The sequence below is a fragment of the Excalfactoria chinensis genome, chromosome 2, assembly GCF_039878825.1.
Source record: "Excalfactoria chinensis isolate bCotChi1 chromosome 2, bCotChi1.hap2, whole genome shotgun sequence".
Taxonomy (NCBI): Eukaryota; Metazoa; Chordata; class Aves; order Galliformes; family Phasianidae; genus Excalfactoria; species Excalfactoria chinensis.
This window is the reverse complement of record NC_092826.1, coordinates 88,518,995-88,543,079: the sequence shown is the minus strand read 5'-3', so window position 1 is coordinate 88,543,079 and position 24,085 is coordinate 88,518,995. Positions and strand designations below refer to the sequence as shown.

Below are 24,085 nucleotides of genomic sequence, written 5' to 3'. Positions count from 1 at the left end.
ACTTCTTGATGTTTCAACACTAAAAGGTTACACAGATCCAAGGCAGAGCTGGCTAAGTTTAAAGAAGGGAAATTCATTGTAGGTTACTTAGAGAAACCAACACTGACTTAAGAAGTTCCCATGTCATGAGTTACAAGACAGACGAATCTTCTGAAGAAGCATTATCATCTCCTCATCCTATTTCTTATTCTTTTCCCAGCAGTCTACTTCTGGGTACTGTCAGGAATAGGATAGTATGCAAAGAAATTTTATTTTTTTGCCTCAGTATATTCTTCAGATAATAGATTTTGAGTCAGTGAATTATGAAGTTCTTCCAACACTTTCAGAAGAAATTGGAACCTCCTGCGTGATAATGAACAGCTGACATTACAGAAAAGAAAAATCCACCTGCACAATGTCTATGTGCGACATTTGTGAAACACCTCCTTTTAGGTAATTCAAAATAGGATAATATTTAAAGAGCTAGATCTGTTTTTACACATCTTGCTCATCAACAGAATAGTCTGGCAAGTAAATTAACTTTCATTACAGTTGTTTCACATCAGTATGCCCTCATCCAACATCTCCACCTTTCTACTCTTCATTCAATTTACCAAATCCCATACCTTCTGCACCCAGATGGATGATGCCGTAACCCTGTCAACCAGTTGCTCAAATAAAAAATAAGAAGTATTTTTAGGGGTCATGAGTTCAGAAATTTCATATTATTTTTATTTATACTTTTCAGGGATGGGAAGTGGGGAGACTGCAAGGACAAATGAAAAAAAAAAAAAAAAAAAAAAAAAAAAAAAAGGAATAAGGACTGGTTCCTGAACAAGATCACATCTGTGGTATTGAGAAATCATTCTGCCAAATAGTCAAATAGTTCTCTGCCATAGGAATTTTACTACAGGTGATAAACTAGAATTCAAAGAAATCTAAACTTTAGCATTTCTACTGGCTTTTAAAAAAATAAGATTTAGAAAGAGCTAAAAAGTGAATGCAGAGAATGAAGTGACAATGCACAGCTGCAACATAGGAGAAATTTAAGGAAAAGATTCCTAAGGGAATGATGGAAGAGAGGCCCAAACGTAAGAAAATCAGAGAAGGTCACAAGACATAGAGACACAACTTCCACAATTCTGGACGTAAATCATAAGCAAAAGGTAAATACTGGGCCTGCCAGAACACACTGATTCAATACTCTAGAAACATGGGTGTCCAACCATGATGGACTGAAACACTAGTTGACAGAGCAAAACTGTCAGCTACAAATCACTATGTATTTTTGACACCAATGAACATTCTGTACTATTAAGAGCCCCGTGTTTAGTCAATATATCAAAATGCATACAATTATTTGCCATCACTTGAGTCAGCACTGCACAGCACTACTCTCCTTATATCCTGGTTGCAGTCAATAAGACATTAATAGCGCACTAATGGTTTAGTTGTTGCTGAGCAATGGGTGCATGCCTGGCCAACCGGGCCAGGCCATGTGCAGGCTGCAGGTTGGACGTACCAGCTCTAGAATAACGTCTAGGCTCCAACTGCAGAGTTGGGTTAAGAAGTATGGCTACTTTCTTCCTAAAGAAAAATAGTTCTCTCATGACTTTTCAGGATTGATGAAATAGCTTCCTGTCTTAGTTTCAGCTGGGATGGAATTATTTTCTTGAGAGTGTCTGGTATGATGCTATGTTTTTGGCTCAAGGAGAAAAGCAATGTTCATAACACACTAATGTTTATAGTTGCTGCTAAGCAGTGTTGTATAGAGCCAAGGCTGTTCAGAGCAAAGGGCCCAAGGAGTTGGAAGGGAACAGAATTAGGACAGCTGACTTAAACTGGCCAAAGAGATATTTCATACCACATGACAGCAAGTGGAAGGAGTTTTGAAGAGGGTAAGAATTCATCTTGCTCATTTCCACTGCTCAGGGGCTAGCTGGGCATCAGCTGGGGGGTGGTGAGCAATTACTTGGGCATCACTTGATGTATACATTCACATATATACACACAATTACATTTTCCTTTTCTCTATCTTACTAAATAGTTCTATCTCAGCATGGTCTAATTTGTGGGATTTTTTTCTTGATTGTATACCCCAACCCAGTAAGAAGCAGGGAAGTGAGCCACTAACTGTGTGGTGCTGAGCTACCTGCTGGGTTAAACCAGAACACTTATTAATACCATCAGAGGAGCTGCAGACAGGTGATAAACTCTGGTAGTTATATGTGTAAATTCCTGTTCTTTGCAATCTGTATTTCAAAATAAGCTCAGACAAAGAATCGAGGATGCTCTGAGAACAACTGAAACAATCTCACACATTTTCACAGAATCCAAGTATTTTATGTTATTGTTTAAGGGTCAGACAATCCTCCTCACATGCCCATGCAAAGACACTCACACACAACTTTCATGTACTATCTGCACATGATGCACCAAAATCCATGGAGGTCAATAAAAAATTACTTCATATGGACATCAGAATGCAGTGGAGCTTTAATCTCTCTTGATGCAGTCATGCAAGAGTGCTCTGAAACGCATCTTCAATCAGCTATTAGGTTAGTAGTGAATATATTTCTCACAGAGGAGAGAAGTTGTTCCCACATAAAAACACTACATCTGCGCACCTAAATTTGTTTTGATTTATGGTCATGCACTTTTTCAAATCATCTGGCTGCTATACTGTTAGTATAAGGAAAAAAGAAAAGAAAAATCAGTGTGCTGTCACCCTGTCAACCTACCTTTGCAAGATTTCTTTGCTCACCAATGCCTAAGTAGGAAAAATGTATGCATCAGCATCACTAAGCACATTACTTTTTCTTTTTTCTTTCTTTCTTTCTTTTTTTTTTTTTTTTTTTTTTTTTTTTTTTTTTTTTTTTTTTAATGTAATGTAAAATTGGGATAAGATGCAAAAACTGATTTAGTACAACAAGCAAGGGCTCACAAAAAAACTGGAAAGATAACTTAGGAAGTGTTCTGAAGTAACACACTGACATACTTTACTTTGTAAAAAGTAAGCTGTTAATGACAAGCAAAAAAGGCTTCTAGAACTATGTACAGTAAGATCCAATATAAATCCAAACACAAGGACACTGCCCTCAGATGCCTACATACAATAATTTAAAATGAACTGCCATGCCTACTTGAGCAGTTAAAACGATACAAATCTAACTGTGAAAACATAAGGTACATCACAGCTGCTGGAATCATATCACTCTTACTGTGTGTATAAATGGAACCCACAACAGGGAGCAACTGTTTACTTATGATTTCCCAATGACTTGATCACATGTACTAGAGCTGTTAAAGACTCCAAGGAGTTCAAATTATATTTAGAAAAGTATATGCTTAGCTGTTCAGATGGGTAACAATATTACAGCTGTTAGTAGCTGTATTTGGGCAATTGGTCAATGCAATGTTTAAGCAAAAACTGTCACAGATTCAGAAAGTTGCGGGCAAAGGACATTTACTTTGTAGACAGCGTGTATGTAAATGGTACAAATCTGACTTTGAGACTCAACAGGTGCAGTATCATAAATTCACATAGACGGTGAACTTGAATTCTGATTACTGAACAAAATCTAATACCAGTTTGAGTCACTTGGGTGAAAAAACACTTTTCCTGTATACCTCCCCTATTAGTTAATTCTACCAAGATGTTTCGAAAACCAACTACCACGAGGAATGAATCAATTGAGTATGGTTAAAATAAAAAAATCTATCTGCTAATAGCATAGATAGTACCACAAATCTGTAAAGCGATATTTCTATTTATTATACTGTTACCAGCTGTTTGGACAACTTGCTTTAAAGCACTAACATTAGCAGGCCACCCAGTGGAACAGAGAAAATCTCACCAAAAATGTTTGCAATTTGGTCTTAAATATACCTAATTAAAAAAGATTTAATAAAGTCCCCACAGAAGTACCTTTTAGTTTTATTTTTCAATGTAAATGAAATTTTCAAGGAAAAGCTAATATTTCCAAAGAAGCTGTTAAACCAGGAACACATTTATTGCGCAGAAACTGTCAGCTGCATTGTGTGAGGCTACTTGAATACATTAAATTTGACACTATGACATATTAGACATATGAGATGAATACACAGAATTTCATACAAGAATGTTATAGTGATGTCAGCAAATATACCATTCCAGATTCCTTATTTCTTCAGATCTTCTATTTGTATTAGCTTTTTGCAATATCTATTTCAATTACAAATTATTTTGGTAAATACTTCCATGACAGGAACATGTAAATATATTCTCATAATGCTAAGAAGAGAATGCTAAGAAGAGAGGAATAGAAATGTATTTATTGACATTACTTACCCGTGTGAAGGTACCCTCAAAACTATTAATATCCAGCTGTGGCTTCTGAGCATAAACATAAGCATTGATTGAAAAGAGATCCTGTAAAACAGATTAACATACATACTATTATTTAAATTTGAATTTAATTAAGTATTTTGAAGGACTTTTTAATGGTAACTATTTCAGTTTATATGACTCTTAACACCCCAACCCAAATTTAATGCATTGTAGTTTTAAACAAAAAACACCTCACTTTTTTCTGTACATCTTGCTATAAAGAAATCGGATCCAAAATAATAGCATAAGCATGTTGATATTTCATGCATTAAACTGTTTTATATTTATTATGCATAGGGAATTATATACATACATATATATATAATATATTATTTATTTATTTATTTATTTATTTATTTATTTATTTTTTCTTAAGAGCTTGAGGGTTTAATTTTTTTTATTTTTTTTTTTTAGTGTAACCTTAAAACTATTTTGCTGGATGCTCTAAAAAAAATAAGGGTTCTTGGTTTCATATTATTCTTAAAACTGGAAACAAAATACTTTTCCAACAAGACAACAACTAGCTGAATAATAGGTCAAGCAATTAACTTTTCTTAAACACTGAAGCGCTCAGTATATCCATCTGCAGCCATCCCATGAAAACTTCTGCAGTCTTAAGTAAGTTTTGATGGTCAGGACCAACAGCAACTGAGATTTCAGAATGAGTAGACCTATCACAATGCAGCCTTAGTGAGAAGCAGCAGCTTGATACCAACACCCAGTGAAACTAACACTCCCAACGCATGATGAAATGGAAGGACATCTACCTTCTTACAGTGTCTAGCACCTAATTATTCAGGTTACTTCCACCCTTTATTTACTTATTTATCTTGCAAAAGGCTAATAATACACCTTACTTCAGGAAGCCAATTATATAGTTAATATACCCTGCTTGTGTGAGCTAGAATACACTAGCTTCAAAATTGAATTAATTTTACAGTCTCCTTTATGGATGCCTAATGGTACCTTGGCTCAAATACAGCTATTTTCAAAATACGACAATCATTTTCTTATCGTAATTCAAATACATCAAAGTTCTGATTTTAAATAAAACAATTTGAACACTACGAAAATAAAAGCTGTCATTGTCCACATATGTGTCAATGAGCTTTAAAGTCCACACATCTGTATCTTTCTGTTACTCTGACACAACAGTGATAGATTCCTGAATATAATCTTCCACTTTTCCAGGTAAGAGTGAAAAAGTTTTCTAATCTTTAGTGACTTTATCAAGCATGTTTGATTTCATTTATAAAACGTGTAGTTCTATAAATCATTAATTTGTATTTCAGCATATATTCTGCAGAAAAATGTCTTTCACTTCATACCTTACAAAGACAGTATTTCATATACCTTTTAAAACATTAATTTAATCAGAACTCTCAAATTATCTTAATCTTTAAACTATTAACCACTTATTTTAGTCTTTCACACTAAGTTTCATTCACTGCATCCTTGTTCTTCCTATCTACACTCACCAGCTTCATGAGAAATAATTCATATGAAACTAATACACAAGCAGTGTCCTATATCCTCATCATTCACTTCTTCTGAATCTGTTATCACCTACAATTCAGCTAATCTGGGTTATTGTGTGCTTTATTATGTAATGAAAAATAAAGTCTCAGTAGTGGATGGTATGGCAGAAAACTAACACCACACACATACACAATAAAAACTGCTAGCAAAATGTGCCAGCCAAGAACTTACAAAGAATTTCTTAGTAAGAGCATGATTAGAATAAAAAGAAGCAGAAATATCTACCTCTTAAAGCATGTAGATATTTGCACAATGATATATTTTCCCACTTTCCAATCTTTCTACAAGTATTTGCTTCTATTGTGATGTCCTCCTTTGTTCTATTTTAAACGTAAAAATTTCTACTACATTCCTTTAGTGCCTTTTTCTTTTAGTATTTCTAATTTTAAACCCAAACTTTCCTTTTTTTTTTTTTTTTTTTCCCGTTTTAAATTTCAACTCAACCTCACCTGTCTGAAATACTGAGATCTGCACACTGCCTACACACTTCTTGCATTATTCTAGATAGGATTCCACAAACTGCAAGCAGCTGAGTATTGAAAAGAAAGACAAAATCTTCTCCAGGAGAAATCTGGGATGGAAGTTCATTGACAGAAAGAAGTAAAACAAGCCTATTACATGTGCTCAGTAGCTTCCTAAATCACTTCTTCATTATTGGGGAAAAGGGAAGGGAAAAGGACATTTTCTTTACTGTAGACCAATGCTCCGTACACTGAATAGGCATCATTCTTTTGCCAATAAAATACAGAAGCTGAATTCTCGTAACACAATGGTAAAAAGAAATCCACAGAATGGTTATAGAAGATTGACATTTACATATGAATTGCATTCAACAATAAAGTTTACTGTAGGACTACAAAGATGTCCCTTCATGCAGTGCTGCTTTCCCAGTAGTGCATTTCTCATCTCAATGTATTAAAAGAAAATACAATGGAGAATTCAGCCAGGAGGCTTCAAGATTTGTACACAATGCTATATGTAAATATAACTTTAGCTCTCTGAGAAAGTAAAATGTACCTGGTTAAGTTTATATCATTGCTTCCCTCTATAAAGAAGTAGGGAAAAGGGCAATTTCCTCTAACAGAGATGTAATGTTTTTTAAAAATGAGAGAACTATTAATAGTTTAAGTAGCTCAGACTACATAAAGTTTAGCTTTATGAAAGAATAATCTGCATATTATAAACATCAAACCACTAGTTCATTGGAGCAGACTAGCTCTGTCATTATGTTATGGGCAGGAGGATTGTAACAAGTGTAGATTAAAGTAAAAACAATTAACTTAGGCAAAAAAACATTTGTTTTATATAAATGTAGATGAGATGTTTAAAAACATGACACCATTACATCACACGTTTCAGTACTTGTAACTTGAAAATAATAACTGAAAAGCAAGCATTTCATCCTTTACACTGAAATTCAGGAAATGACTTGATGATACAATAACAAAAATGTTCTCTTTTGCATTTCACCATAGTAATTCACCAATCACCCTGCAGCTACCAGTAACATAGAAAAAGCTCTTCTTCTAGGTCAAGGGCAACATTTGTTCACCTTACTTAAAGATCATTAAAATACATTCTTAATCATAACATGTAGTTCATTACAAATAAAATTGCTTTTGGTTCAATAAAACTAATTAAATATAAATGGCATTGTTTACTGTTGTATGGATCTTCTGATATAAATCAGCAAGTCACCATTTATTGAAAATTACAGTGACCTCATTGCTGTTAATAAATTTACTTGATCACTTAAGCCAGAAATGAATGCCCCAGAATGTGTATATCGCAATTAAAGAAACACTCCACCTATAACTATGAAACTGCAAGAAACCTAATCTAGTTTTTACAGCACTTGCAGCTTAGCCATCACTAGATGACCCGTTGAAATTTTAATTCTCTGATCACAGTAAGTGCTTTAGGAAGACAACAAAATCTGCACTGATCATCTTCATGGTGTCATCTGTTCTTTAAGAAAAGGTCTGGAGGTCTGCAGGCATATTTATTCTTGGTGTCACAGCGGGTAAGGTTACAGCGCTGCTCTCTTGGTGTGACTGACAGCTCACACCAACACAAGATACTCGCAACATTTATGTCAGGTAACTAAAGAAATTAAAAATGTATGATTCTATGAACTACACAGCATATATTAGTTAAATATATCACCCAATTGTTTAGTATGCTTATGCTCAACTCGCACATGCTCCCTTACATTACTAAAAATATACTTTAATATGCAAAAATAAACTAAGTCTCAGATTTGAAAATGCCCTACAAACACATGGAGAAGACACTGTAATAGGAGTCAACACCTGTAGGTTGGAAAAACCACTACTGCAACAAATATCTGCTATTTCAAAGAGAAGTTTAGTCAAACCTATTGAATCCAGTAAAGGAAAAAAACTCTGAAAATGGCAAGAAAAAAATAATATATAAATAATATAAATAATAAATATATATAAATAATAAATATAAATAATATATAAAAATAAATATAATATAATATAACATATAAAAATAAAAATAATATAATATATAACATCAGCCTGGAGATGCTGAGGGTAAAATGGCTTACCTGAGACAGTACCCCATACTACTCTGTACTTCTAAACAGATTAATTTTGTTCAGTGAATTACTGGTTTATCATAAAGAAATACAAATCTGACCCAATATTGTACCCAGCCTTACAAATAACAGCACTTTACTCCAGTTTACAGCGGCATCAAATTCCAGCACAACTCCTGTATTTGAAACAGACAAGCCTAAAAGACTCTTGGGTTCTTTAAACAATTCTTTGTAGCCAGAGAGTATCCATTACGCTCCATCCACTCTCTGTACACTTTCAACTAACTCTAAATTTAGCAAAAACCAAACCTACACACACAAACAAAAATAAACCCAAAACTCTTTCACACCAATCCTTATACAGATAAAACTTGCACTCAGTTTGAGCTGAAAAGACCTGAAGGAGGGGCCCTCAACGTGCCAGTCTGCCACAGCTATTTCACCAACGGCCCAGCAGGTGGCAATCAAGAATTATGGCACAAGAGGCTCATCTCACACAGGAAGGATCATAGCCTGCTTCTCTCAACATTTTGAAGAGAGAAAACAAAACCAAAGTTGACCCAAACCTAGAACACAAAGATCAGTCCTTCACTAGACGGCTCCAAAACCCAAGAATTTTCTCCAAAAATACTATTAATGTTATCAAAGAGAACATTCCCTTGTTACATATTGCACATATTAGCAAGATCATCGCTGTAAAACAGTGCGTTGGCAAGACAGAAACAGAGGCAAGGTAAAGAATGTTTTATAAAGAATATACACGAATATATGAAGACAGCTTGGACTGAAAATTTCAGAGGGTGACAAAACTATCCTACCTCTACAAAAACAACTTTACATCTTTAAAGTGTCTATTCTATTGCTACAATATTTCACAAACCATATTTTTATGGTAACTGCTATAAAAACATAATTCTGCCCACTGCATTTTAATTTGATGTACAAAAAAATAAAATAAAAAAGACAAACATGTGTAAGGCGTACAAATATCTTTCCATGCTTTATGACTCTATTAGGAACTACAAAAAATAATGGTATTTTGTATGTGTGGTTGAATTTCATGGCTTTCTTAGAGCTTCAAAAGAACCTTATAAAGCTGTCCACATGGTTTCTTCAGATGACAGATAGCATTGCATGTTATTTAAAACCTAGTAAAGGCAGAAGTATCTGCAGGCGATAAATAAATACCAACTTGCTCCCTGCAGGAATAGAGACAGCTGTCTGGAATGTATGTTGGACTCCATCTCTTGAGGTCCCTTCCAACCTTCTGTGCAATTTACTTTTTGTGGGATCCCCTAAAAAACGATTGGCTACCACTTTCTCCAAACAGTTTGAAACAAATTTCCCCAAAACAATGTGAAGAGAGACAGAACCTAGGAGTGAAGCACTGCAAGCAGCTCAAGACCAGTTAAGAATTAGCCACTTAAAATAATTTGAGATAAAATCCCACATGCTTCAGAAGTATACGGCTAACCCCAAATCAATATTCTCTGAAAAGAGAGGTTTGGGAAAAAATGTTATAGTGATGAGAGTGAGGGAACTATCAAGTGTCAATGGTTTGACCAAACCATGCAATAGGTAAGTTAAAAAATAGTTCAGTTTACTTGGCAGAAAACATATGAAGTGTCATGAAGACCAAGTCTTGCCTATTGTGAGGTAAACAATTATTACATCATAACTGTGTGAATGTAGGAAAGGGTAAGGGCACATTAGGTGCTTGGTTGCTTCCATTTCTTGCTGGTAACCAGGTAAGGCTTGTTAAATGTTAAACTAACTTATTATGTGAATTCAAATTGTCGGTTGCAGCTCATGAAAAGGGAGAATTTAAAAAGATCAGCAGGACTTAGGTTAACAGCAGTAACTATGAAACTAAGGAAGGAACGATTACTATATTGGACAGTTAAGTCATGCTGTTTCCAGTTTGAGTAATTTCTCAGTGATACATCACTCTTCCATCCCCTACGTGCCTCAGACAATCAAGACCTGAACCAACCTTCATTTCTGCAAAAATCTGAAGCTGCATGTCCAGCCACTCAAATGGAGATCTTCCTATAGATTCCAATTTATTCTCCATAGGTAAAAACAAGTGCAAATAATTACTTCCTTTAAATCAAAGACACGGATTTAAATATTATTTCATATCATTGCTGTAGATGATCATCAGCATACTCCAGACAAATCTACTCATAAACCTTTCCCCCTAAACAAATAACATAATGCAAAAGTTTTAATACTACAGTTCCCTGTTGTCCCACATCTCTTTTTGTATTGCTCTGCAGGAAGAACTGCAGTCAACAAACACAGTTAAGTGATCCTTCCAAACAGAAAGGGAATTTAAAACAGAAAACAAAGAAAAAAAAAGCAGTTAAGTTGCACACAGCTGTAATCCATATGAAAAGCACTAATTATATATATATATATATATGTATGTATATATAAATATATAAAAGATAGAAAATTGACTGGATTTTAGGTAAATGCATGCTCAAAATGCTAAAAATCAACATTTTTATGAGAAAACAAGATGGGGCAATGACCATATACTAAAAACTGACAATCACTTTCTGCACTAGAACTGCTGTCTAATGCCTAATCTAGCATCCCTGACTGCCATGATCGACCTTCAGTTCCACTCCTCATTCCCAATTCTCTAAATTCTCACCTATGGGGTTTTTCTCCTTGCCACATGTGAAGCCAGTAGATAAAGCACTATGAACACAGGAAATTTCTCTGCCTTTGGCTATCTTTAGTGTGGAAGGAACTCTATAAGTTTACTAAGAATAGTTGAAGAAATTCTGCTAAGATCTAGTAGATAGTCCTTTTACTTGTACTATTGAGGTGGCACATGCAATTAATGATACACTTTCCTTTACACCCAAAATTCTGTACAAATAAGTTTCCACAACCTTGTATCTTGAGTATTATCTTTCGAGGAAGTCTCTTAATATCAAGAGAACTCGTTTCTACAAAACAAGATCCTCCAAAATATGACACAATTTATTATGAGATGCATCTATAAAAACCTATTTTTAGTAGAGATGTGTCATATTTTGAATGTAGATGTATTTATATAAATAGTGCCTTTATATTTATATGTATTTATATAAATAGTGCCCTTTTGAACAATTTTAATAGCTTTATGTATTTACCTACACTTCAGACGTATATATATTCAAAAAACCCACACTTGTAAAAATACATTCAGGCAAGTGGTAGGAAACTCTCCTTGCATGAGCTTCCACACATCATCTACTCGAATCAGAAGGCTTACTGATTTTACCATCCAAGAGCAGATCACTGTTTCCCAAGCTTTCAAATTAGTGATAAAAGCAATGATTTCTCTGGCAAGAATGACCTGCACTTGCAGGGACTATGCAGAAGTGTAGCACAATAGTATTTTCAGTTTACTATCGAGCTCCAAGTGTGGACCACAGCGTGAATCACTAAGTTGAAAGACAGAAATTCAATTCTTTGTTTCCTTTCAACAACTATATCTGCATATACAATTTCTCATTCACCATTCAGTAGAATACCTATCCCCAATTTATTGCAAAACATATATATATATTTGTGGTAACAGATTTTCTTATTGCACATATACCTGAATAATTTTAACTGCCACATCTAAAAGGGAAATATGTACATATTCAAGGTATTTTAAAAGTAAATAAATGAAATGCTTACCCCCAAAGCTGGCAATCTTTGTGTGCAACTGACAGCAACCTTCAGTTTCCAGTCTGTTTCTCCATCAAGCTGGTCAGTTCGAATGAAACATGAACCTTGAAATTAGAAAGATGAACTTGAAATTAGAAAGACATAACTAGTTTTTAGATCTCAGAAATTCAGTTTGAGTTAAAAATTAAAATAAAATTATTAGAGTGATAGTAAAGCAAATTTACAAATGTTTTAAATAAATGTACACATAAAATAACTTACACTTTGGAATGTGTGACTGCTGATAAAATGCTTTCTGTCATGAAAATAGAACATTTTTTTTCCTGATAGAATTAACAATTGCTATTTTGTGAACACGGGGAAAAAAAATCCTGTTTCACAGATTTATTAATAGTTTCTGAACAAGTTTTCATATATTACCAGAAAGAGCTAACACTTCAATGGATAAAGTTGAAAAAGGTCTAATCTTTTTCCCTTTGGATTTTTCTCACTTGTGCAATTCCAAAACAAGAGAAAAACAAAACAACATTTGTCATTTTTCTCTTGTTGCTGTTTTGACACTTAACAAGCTTCCATTACTTATGTTCTCGTAGCTTCACTGAAACCTTTCCCCTCAAATAAACCCTTCATATGAACAACATTCAAAGAACAATCCAGGCTCCTACATATTCTATTTAAAGGAATTAATTTAAAGCTACTTCTAGTTGTCAAAGACTCAGAATTAAAGAAACCAGTCACTACATGTACAGTAGTTAAAACATGATGGAAGCTCAAGGTACAGACTAATAGATACTGAAGAGAATTGGTATGCTCTAAAGAAAGAAAACTAGTACTCAAGAAACTGAAGAGTAGTAACATGATTTCCCCCACCACGATAGGCTCTGTATAACTAGTCTGATGGTATCACCAAATATGGAGTACTACATATGTTATTGATGTAAGGCTCAAGATAAGACTAAATAGGATTTAAAATTCAATGGTATTCTTAATGGATTTTGTTCTAAAGTAAAATATTGTACTTATACATATATATATGTTCAGTGGCATATACTGCATCATAACTAAGGGTGAGATATCTAGCAGCACCTAGATATTCCTCAGTTTCAGTGAATATTCTGTCCATGGCACTGATCAGTCTACTTTCTGTCATACTTTCCCTGTACAAGACATTTCATAGTTCTCCTTACCCCTCCTGTCAATGGTTGTTCTCTTCCATCAATTTCATTTAGAATTAATACTACAGATCAATGCAGTTCAAGACCAGAGTGGCTCCTGTGAATGGTTGACTGCACATATATTCATTTAATAGAGCTCACACTATGACATGTATTGGCCAGTCACATTTCCTCTCCACTTCAGCAGTTAATTCCATCAATAACTTATCTTGTAGGCTGTTTCCGTTCTATCCAGAAAAAGGGATTGCTTTCTGCTAAGTCAGCTTTCAATACTGATCACAACAGCAAAATTGAAACAATACAATCTTCTTTCCCATTTCTAATAATTCATCGGTTGTATGTAATTAGAATTACGAGATTTTAGGCCTCATTTAACTAAGTTATAAACGCAGGAGACTAAACTTACAATTAAAAACAATGCATAAAAACAACTCCTGACTCCCACAGAGCCCACAAAACTGTAACAACCGAAATATTTCCCACTGCATGGAAGTTCTGAACCTCATATATTTTAGACAGCAGTAACTAGGACTTCTAAAACCAGTATCAATGACTTCTGGAAAAAAAGAACAACTATTCCAACTAAACCGTTCCCAAACGCTTGTATCTATGTTCAGCTCGCTAGTTTTATGTTTTTGTTGCTCCCTCTTTTTCATGCTTTTATAAAAACCAACAACAATAACAAAAACCCCTACATTTTGTTACTTATACACATTAACTACATATTTATTATGCAGCCCAAGACAATTCCTCTTCACTCAATATGGCCCAGGCGAGCTAAAAGGTTGAACATGCACACCCAATCACAAACATTATGTATATGTTCTTAAACTCTCTTTGATTCGTGTACACTTTGACAGAATGTTTTACATCAGTATTAATCTATTGCATTTATTACGCGAATATGACATGCAAGGAAAGAACATCTACATAAACATTATAAACTGCAAATCCCTGTTTAATTGAGTGTTAACTACTGAAGCAGGAAATTATTTTCCAGTATATAGAGAAGTTTATCATATTCATACAAATTTTTAAGTTATTTGCTGCTTAAAGGAGTAGACATAAATTTAAATGTTTACCAATCGAAGCATACCTATTGGAAAATAAAATTCCACACTGAACACAGGGCATCTCTAACACAGGGTATCCCTAAGAGGATGACAAAGGCTGTGCATAAAGGAAAATTGAGAAATTGGAAGTATTTTATTTAGGCAGTAGGAGTGCTCAGATGGTCATTTCCCACGAACAATAATCACCAAATATTAGCAGACTTACTTTTGTCTTTACAGTGAAAAATTTGGTGCAATCTGAATTAGAATAAGGTTAAATCTAAAGGAATTACACAAGGTTTGAACAATTTAATCATTTCTTTGAAGTGCAAATGTCATGAAAGTACAATTAAATTATTTTACAACTACCTAGTATTCGTTTAGCATAATCAGTTGAAGACAGGCATAAAACAATAGCATGACCATGAAAGGCGCTGCCCAAGTAGCATTAAACTGATTTTTAAGACTACTTCAGTTGAAACTGGTGAAACTTGTACAAGACTTTTGTCTTAAGATTCTAAGAATATCATCACAGTCTACAATGAAGACTGTGAAACAAGAAGCCGACAACTTCAACTTTTCCCTTAAAATAATCACATAACTTCTGATCACAATAAAATGGACGTGTGAGGGTTTGGGAGTCTTGGCAGACAAAAAGCTAGACATGAACCAGCAGTGTACACCTGCAGCCCAGAAGGCTGAATCAAGAAGAGTGGCCAAAAGACCAAGGGAGGTTGTTTTCCCCTCTACTCTGCCTTCATGAGGCCCCACCTGGAGTGCTGCATCCAGGCACACAAAGATGGTGAGTTGGAGCACTTCTATGAAGACAGGCTGAGGGAGCTGGGCTTGTTTAGAATAGAGAATCATTAAGGTTGTAAAAAACCTCTAAGTTCACCTATTCCAACCGTCCACCTACCATCAATGTTGCCCACTAAACCATGTCCTTAGGTAACACACGTCTACCCTTTCTTTACACACAACCAGGGATGGTGACTCCATCACTTCTCTGGACAACCTGATCCAATGCCTAACCACTCCTTCTGAGAAGTTCTTCTAAATATTAAAGTCTCCCCTGAGCCTCCTCTTCTCCAGACTAAATAATGCCAGTTCCCTCCTCCGCTTCTCATAAGATTTGCGTTCCAGATCCTTCAACAGCTTTGTTGCCCTTCTCTGAATACACTCCAGGGCCTCAGTGTCTTCTTTGTAGTGAAATGCCCAAAACTGAACACAGTACTTAAGATGTGGCCACACCAGTACTGAGTACAGGGGGATGATCACCTCCCTGCTCCTGCTGGCTATACTATTTCTGATTCAAGCTAGGATGCCACAGACCTTCTTGGTCACCTGGACTCACTGCTGGCTCATGTTCAGCCAAGCACTGAATAACATCCCAGGTCCTTTTCCTCCACACAGTTTTCCAGCCACTTTGCCCCAAGCCTGTAACATTGCATGGGATCATTATGATCAAACACCAGGACCAAACACTTGGTCTTGTTGAACTTTATCTCTGGCCTTAGCCCAGCAAACCTCTACAGGGCCTTCCTATCCTCAGGCAGATCAACACCTCCTCCCAGCTTGGTGTCATCTGCAACCTTAATGAAGGTGTATTCAGTGTCCTAGATAGTCTGACAACCCTGTAGTACCTCATATCATAGAATCATCAAGGCTGAAAAAGACCTCTAGTTCAACTGTCCACCTACCAATATTTCCCCACTAAACTACGTCCAACATCTAAACATTTCTTGAACACCTCCAGGGATGGTGACTCAACCACCTCCCTGGGCAGCCCATTCCATCAACTGACCACTCGTTCTGAGAAAAAACTGTTTGTAATATTCAACCTGAGCCTCCCCTGGTTCAACTTGAAGTCATTCCCTCTCCTCCTATTGCTAATTACACTGGAGAAGAGGCTGACACCCACCTTGCTACAACTTCCTTTCAAGTATTTGTAGAGAGCCATAATGTCTCCTATGAGCTTCCTCTTCTTCAGACTAAACAATACCAGTTTCCTCAGATGCTCCTCATAGGATTTGTGCTCTAGACTCCTCATCAGCTTTGCTGCCCTTTAATGAACGTGCCTCCTGGGCTTCAATGCCTTTCTTGTAGTGATGGTTCCACAAGTGAACACAGTAGTCAAGGTACTTGAGATATTAAACTGAACATAATGTAATTTTGTCCACATGAAAGAATTCACTTACACATCTCTGTTTCATACAGACTTCCATGTCAGACACCATTTTGCCAGACCATTCCTCTGCTGCCAGCTGTTGCAAAGCCACAAAACATAATGGAATGGGGGCACCCCTACCTTCATACCACCAACATCCACTTCTGATGTAGTGGGCCAACATAATAAAATAGGAGGTATTACTTTCAGAACAGTCTTTCTACTTTGGAGCAGAGATAAAAAAGCTCACTGCCATGGTTTTCTGTAGATATTCCATATCAAGCATCATGCCGGAAACTGACAGAGTCGGGATGGCTGCTGGGGAGCTGCAATTTCCAGCAGCTTCTGTTAAGCCCACATGGTGTCTGGGAGGGAAGCAGGTGACATAGGTGACATCACCATGATGCTTTACTTCTAGTCAGTACCATTGGCAGCACAGTTATAAAGGCATATTTCTCATTTGTTTGATTCATTACCCCCTGATTCCTTTTATAATGTATTATCTCTCATTTCTTTACAATTTCTAGTAAATTAGGTTCTCTTTATCTCAATTGAGTTGTAATCCTTCCTTTTCACATCTTTGCTGGCTTCCCACAGGGGAATGGTTGGCAGATGGAGACCCCCTGTCACAGGACAAAAGACTCTCAACCAGTGACAGTCATCCACAAACGTTAACTTGAGGCCTTGGTATATCTGGCTGACATTTGCCAAAAAAAGGCCCTGTGCTAAATGTAGAATATGCAGGGAGAATCTTACTTAAGTCATCGCTGGACTTAAGGTCTTATTCAGCATATATGTGTGGGACACATATAGAACAAATATTTCTGTTAATGCCTAATACTTAAATGTGCACCAATAACATGATTATTCATTTGTGACTTGCCTGCTTCTAGAAAAAGTGTGAAGAAAAGGTCTCAAAGACAGGTTGATTCTGGAGTGATTGAAAATATTTAGCCTTAAGAGAAGCCTACAGATGAGAAAGGAAGAACAGGAAGGAAAGCTTTCTGAGAGCACACTTGATCACAACATTGATGTCACTGACAAAAATATTAAAGAGCACCCACTCCCTGAGGGACACCACTCCTGTCCATCCAGACTCTGAGCCATTAACTGTTGCTCTCTGGGTAAGAATGTGCAATCAGTTCCTCATTAATTTAACAGTCCAGTCATCAAACAATCACTTATCTTTCCAACACGAAGAGAAGGATGTTGTGGGGGACCATGTCAAAGGCCTTCCTGAAGTCCAAGTAGATGACATCAATGGCTCTTCCCTTTCCCACTGATGCAGTAACACCATCGTAGAAGGCCACATGTTGGTCAGGCAAAACCTGCTCTTGGTGAAGCTGGTTTTCCTGTATCACCTCTCTCTCTCCCACATGCCTTAGCGCAGCTTCCAGGAGGATCTCTTCTATGGTATTCCCCAGTGCAGAAGTGAGGTCAGTAGCTCCCTAGGTCATCCTCACTACCCTTGTTAAAAATAGGTACAATGCTGCCTTTTTTCCATACACAGGGGACTTTGTGTGACTGACATGACTTGTCATTGTGAGTGCCTTAGCAACTACATCAGACTCTTCCCTTAGGACTCTGGGATGCATCTCATTGGTCTCATAGACTTAGGAGTGTTCAGGATCCTCAGGTGGTTACAAACATGATCTTCACTTACAGTGGGAGGATTACTGCCCCCCAGCCCCTACCTTCCAACCCCTCTACCTTAAGGATGTGTGAAGAGCAGGTGCCAGTGAAGGCTGAGGCAAAAAAGTTGTTGAGTACCTCAGCCTTTTGCTTGTCCTTTATCAGCCTGCCTGTACTGCTCACTGAACCTGAGGGGTGTGCTGCTCTCTTGGGCTTTCCTTTTCTGGTTCTGGATCTCTTTCTCTCTTTCCAAGAGAAAAGTATGGTTCCATTTGGGCCTTGGCCTTCCTGAACTCATCTCTACACAGCCTACCAGAATTCCTATACATCGCCCAGGATGCCTGTCCCCATTTCCACTGCCTGTGCATTTTATTCCTGCTCTGCACTTCGACTGTCCAGTCCCAAGTTTGTTTTCAGAGAGCCTTTGCAGTAGAGCCCACACAATATTTGTTACCAATGCCAATGTATATAGTAAAGAATAGTGTACAGGAAGACAGCAGCAACACAGAACAGAAGTTTCAGAAACTTTATTTAAATTTCTCTTGGAGAACACTGAAGTTAATTAAGCAGGCTTAAAAAAAAAATTGCCAGTAAGGACTGAAGGGTAGTTATGGGTTGAATTAAAATATAGCATGAGACATTTAATTGTTTTACTGTGCTAAAGATGCTTTGGAGGGAAACAACTATATTTTACTTGTACATAGTAGATATGCAGGTGTATTATTTTATTTTTCTGCATTCCACTACAAATTTATCACCAAAAGCATGTGTAGAATATGTTCACTTAAATTAGTCTCCAATTGCATTAAATTATATTTACTTTCTCTAACGTGTAACTAATAGAAATTCATGTCAGTTATCCACAAAGACGGCATTAAACCACCGTCATAGGTCTGGGCTCTTTTCAACAATCAAATCTAAATAAATGAAATTACGTCTGTCTTCTCTCTGAAGATCTGTATCCAATTAATTTTTTACAAATGAGAACAACAGCTACTACTAATGCATTTCAAGCCTTAGCAAAACTGAATTATTAAATCTGTCTGCCTATATCCTATTACAGCCTACTTATGAATACTTGATTTTATTTTGTATAATTGACAACAGTTGTCAGGAAAGGAAGGCTTTAATGGCAATCAAATTAAGACCAACTCGTCTAAGTGTCACAGCGAAGAGTGTGCATGAAGTGCTGAATAAATTAATTGATGGGTCACTGTGAAGCAGGGCATGTAGAACTGTAGTGTCATAAACCATTATATATTATCTAGAAATAATACACCCTTTCCAGCTTGAAGACAAAAGCAGTGAAAGCAATAGGTTATTAGAAAATAATCGAGAAAATATTGACTTTGCACACCTAACAAGATCACTTACTAACAACTTAATTTTTAAGTAATTTATATTACTTAAGTGACTATGTGCATGAAAATTTTAAAGTGATGACAAGATGAGTAGCAGCACCAGGATAACATGTTAGATGACAGTTTCATTTACCACTATCGCAGAAAGCTTTGTTATGTTGCCTACTAAGGAACTCTAAAAATAAAAAATAAAGAAAATCAACACACCAGAATAGCTGAACCATCTTAAACATTCCAGTTATAACACCATCAGCTAGGATGCAAATAACAAATTGTAGTTGCATTTAAAGAAGCGTGATGAAATTAGTTTAAAAGCATTAATTTCTCTTAATACCATTAAAACAACTGTGTGTACTTGAGTTATTTGATCTGAATTAAGAAACTGATGAAGCAATTGATTAATTGGAATTCAAGCCATCAGTCACTGGATCCATCAACAGATTCATTTACATTCTAAACAATCAGCTGATGGTCTTATAGGATGCCATGTATTAATATGCAGTCAATATGATACCATCAAACTCATCAAGTTCCTCACTGACAAGCACACAAATGCTTTTAATCCAAGCCTTATCCACTGCCTTTTTATTTTTCATTGCTGTATTGATTCAGTGTGATTTAGGAATTTTTACTTTTATTAAAAACATTACAGAGTTATCTTACTTATAGCAAACACTATTCTGAGGCAGAAAAAGAAGTCATCCACATTTATGTTCACATACTCAAATTTTAACATAATGATTTACATAAAGGAGGTTTACGAGAAGATATTCAAAACATTAATTCATCCTTCATATTTAATAGGTTTTGAAGCACCACTTTGCTCCATTATTTTTCTGATGTAGACTATGAATCTTTTTCTATAGAATCTCATTGATGAAGATAATCCAAACTGTTCAAATATTTTCCTAAAATTTACATCTTTCTATCTTGTAAGAAAATTATTTAATATATATATAAAAATTTATATATAATTTGTATATAATACATATATACACACACACACAGTAATAATAAGTTTAAAACTCTGCCATACTTAATAATCTGGTTACCTTAGAACTCTAACCATGATTTTGCTTCACTTCCCAGATGAAAGAAAAACAAAGGAGGCCTGAATGCCACTTTATAACAATATGGAAATCACTTACTTGGCAGATATCAGCTCTACTGTCAGATTTCATAAAAATAACAGGAATATTTATCACTGACATCACTCTGCTTCCACACCTGCTTCGTTTGCTATTACAGCTATTTTTGACATTTAGAACTGAAATAACCTATGGGGATTTACCCCATGAATGATCCAAGCACATAAACTGACTAAAACACAGAAACTGTCAATATTTTCATCTTTGCTCACCCATTTTTAAAGCAATTTTGCTAGTGCCAACAACATATTAGATCTAGTCAGATGTAAATACACATGTTAGTATTAGAATTGCTTCTTAACAAACAACAGCTGTCACATCTTCCCTCAGAAAATTTAAAGATAAAAATATTTTCCAAACTGAGTAATTTTAACATAGTAGGAAAAAAAAAAAAAAAAACCTACCAGGTGGTATCCTACTTTAGCATAGCTAAATAGTTTCACCAAATAACAGACTACTTTAACACAATGTACACTATGCATTTGGATAAATCAAAGGATGAAACTGAACTGTTTGCAATCAAAGAGGTTACGGCTGTTTTGAAAAACAAAGTGCCTAATCTGCAAATGATTTTAAGGTACCACTACAAGAGGAAAATCACACAATGTGGATACTATTCCACAAGTGCAATTCCCTTAAGTATTATCCATGTTAGATATTTTTCCTTGAATCATTACTACAGTCTATGAACTGGGTTCAGCTGGCTTTTTTTTTTTCCACTTTCCTTAACACACAATGCTCATAAGGGGCCCGCAGGAAAACATTCTAGTTTACTCCCAGGAAACTGGTTCTCATTTAAAAATGTATTGTGAAAACTATGCTAAGTGCAAGTTTGCTTCAGAATTCAACACGTTCCTTCTTCAAATCTTAGTCAGACTTGCACTAGGTATTTTATATAGGACAATTCACAAATTACTGCCTGTTGTAACAAAAATGAAATTAGGATATTTCAAGTAGCTTTTATTTCCTTAAATTGAATTGTCTACTAAGATTTGAGCTAATCAAGTAGTTTTCTAATCCTAGTGCAAGGCACACCTTAACACTGATATCACAAGTAAACGTTCAAAGCATATTTTAAGAGCACTGAATAAACCAGGCTCCCTACTCCAAGAGCTCTGACTGGACAGCAATACTCTATAATATACACTATAATAAAGCACTATATAAATATCTTCTAAGGACAGATACTGCAAAATTATATAAATGTCTACACACCTTTAAAGCATAGTACTTGTAGGTTATGTAAGGGACGTTTTTCCTCTAGATAAAAGCAGAGCTCATAAGCAAACCAATATGAAGAAAAGTCCATAGCCATATATACCAGAATTCATTGGAAGTGCCCTTAGTCTCCCAGATTTTAGAAGCGGAAAAAGTAATCAACTTGAGAGACACACCACTAACTAAGTAAAGCCTTAATATATCACAACATTTGAACACAGAAAACAAGCCAAAGAAGCTAATAAATTCAAATTACAACAGGCATTAAAAATTCAGCAGACGAAAGTACATTATCCTTTACCAAACAGGAGCCTAAAGGGAAGCAACAGACCACCCACAAAGACTGGACTTTGCTACAGGAAAAAGCAGAGAAATTGATCTTTATTTTTCCCCATTCCCTTTTGTTGACAGACAGAGAAACATTTGTAAAGCTAGAAGACCACCTGCAATCACAACTGTAACTGAAGCAGTTAAATACAAACTAAATTTCATTTACTCTCCATACATACCAAAAGCAATGACTGTGGAAACACAGGCCTTGGCATTTGTATGGAGAAGCCAGCATTTTCTCAACTGTGTATTCTATACAAGGCAGACTGACCCTCATCAGTGTCTCTACTACTGAAGAGAGATGCAAAACAAGTTAGTTCAAGTCTACACACGCTTCTATTTCAGGTACAAATACCCCCACCTCAAGCCACAAGCAGAAGATAGGATAAGATCGCAAACCCAAGCTACATTTTCAATATGAATACATTAGGATGGATTTGAACATCATCTCCAAAATTAGGAAAAAACTTGAAAACCACAGCAAGGTCATTAGACCTGATTAGCAGTGCTTATGCAGGAATCTCCTTTCCAACTCCATGTGAAGGAAAACAGGAAAGGAAGGTAAGGCTAAGGAAAGGAAGTAAGGCAAGGCTAAATGGGGACCAGCTGGTCAAACTAGAAAGCAGGAATAAAATGCATAGGCAATGGAAGCAGGGACAGGTATCCTGGGAGGAGTATAGGGACTCTGATAGGCTATGTAGGGTCAACCTCATGAGGTTTGCAACGGTCCACTTTTCGAGGTTATCAAGGGCCCTTTGGATGGCATACCTTCTTTCTGCCATATCATCTGCAATGCTCAGCTTTGTGTCATCAGCAAACTTGATGAGGGTGCACTCAATCCCAACATCTATGCTATTGATATAGATCACAGAATCGCCTAGGTTGAAAAGGACCACAATGATCATCTAGATTCAACCCTCTTGCTATGAGCAGGGTTGCCAGCCACTACACCAGGCTGCCCAGAGCCACATCCAGCCTGGTTGCAAGACAGACCCTCCTGTGGGACATCTCTCATTACCAGTCTCCACCTGGACCACAACCCTCTGGATTCAACTTCTAAGCAATTCCTTATCCAACACATTGCACACCTTTCAAATCCACCTCTCTAATTTAGAAACAAGGATGTGGTAGGGATCGTGTCAAAGGCCTTGCAGAAATCCACAGAGATGACATCCATTGCCTTCCCTTTGTCCACCAGTGCTGTCACTCTATCATAGAAGTCCACCAGATTGGTCAGGCATGACCTTCCTTGGTGAAGCCATGTTGGCTGTCTCAGATACTCTTCCCTCGTGTGCCTTAACATGTCTTCCAGGAGGATCTGTTCCAACAGCTTCCCAGGTACAGAGGCAAGTCTTAATGGTAGGTACTCCTCCAGTTCCTCCTTCCTCCCTTTCTTACAAATGGGAGTGATGTTTCCCTTTTTTCAGTCACTGTTGACTTTGTCTGACTATCATGACTTTTCAAGTATGATGGAGCGTAGCTCGGCAATCACATCAGGCATCTCCCTTAGCACCTTAGGATGCATGTCATTGGTTCCCATAGACTTATACACATTCAGTCTTATGAGGCAGTCTGAGACTTTTTCTGCCCTTACAGTGGGAAGGGATTTGCTCCCCTCAGTTCCCACCTAGAGGAATTTAGAGGTGTGATCAATATGAGAATCCTGGTTGTCAGTGAAGACCGAGACAAAGAACTCACTGAGTACCTCAGCCTTCTCCACATCTGCTGTAGCCAGTTCTCCACATCTGCTGTAGCCAGTTCTCCACATCTGCTGTAGCCAGTTCTCCACATCTGCTGTAGCCAGTTCTCCTTTTCCACTTATCAGAGATGATATGCTCTCTTTGGCCTGTCTCTTCTGAACAATGTACTTATAG

The 24,085-nt window shown here is 36.4% G+C and overlaps 1 protein-coding gene across 3 annotated transcripts in view; it reads right to left on the bottom strand.

Moving 5' to 3' along the window:
* ATP9B (ATPase phospholipid transporting 9B (putative)) overlaps positions 1-24,085 on the bottom strand; it is a 149,560-nt gene that overhangs the window by 77,896 nt on the left and 47,579 nt on the right. For all 3 annotated transcript variants that reach the window (XR_011902803.1, XM_072328536.1, XM_072328535.1), the window contains exons 8-9: positions 12,138-12,232; positions 4,310-4,390 (exon numbers count right to left, since the gene is read on the bottom strand). Coding sequence is in view for 2 of the 3 variants with exons in the window: in XM_072328536.1 (XP_072184637.1) it covers positions 4,310-4,390; positions 12,138-12,232 (176 nt within the window). In the remaining variant the exon portion in view is untranslated. The remainder of the gene's footprint in view (positions 1-4,309; positions 4,391-12,137; positions 12,233-24,085) is intronic.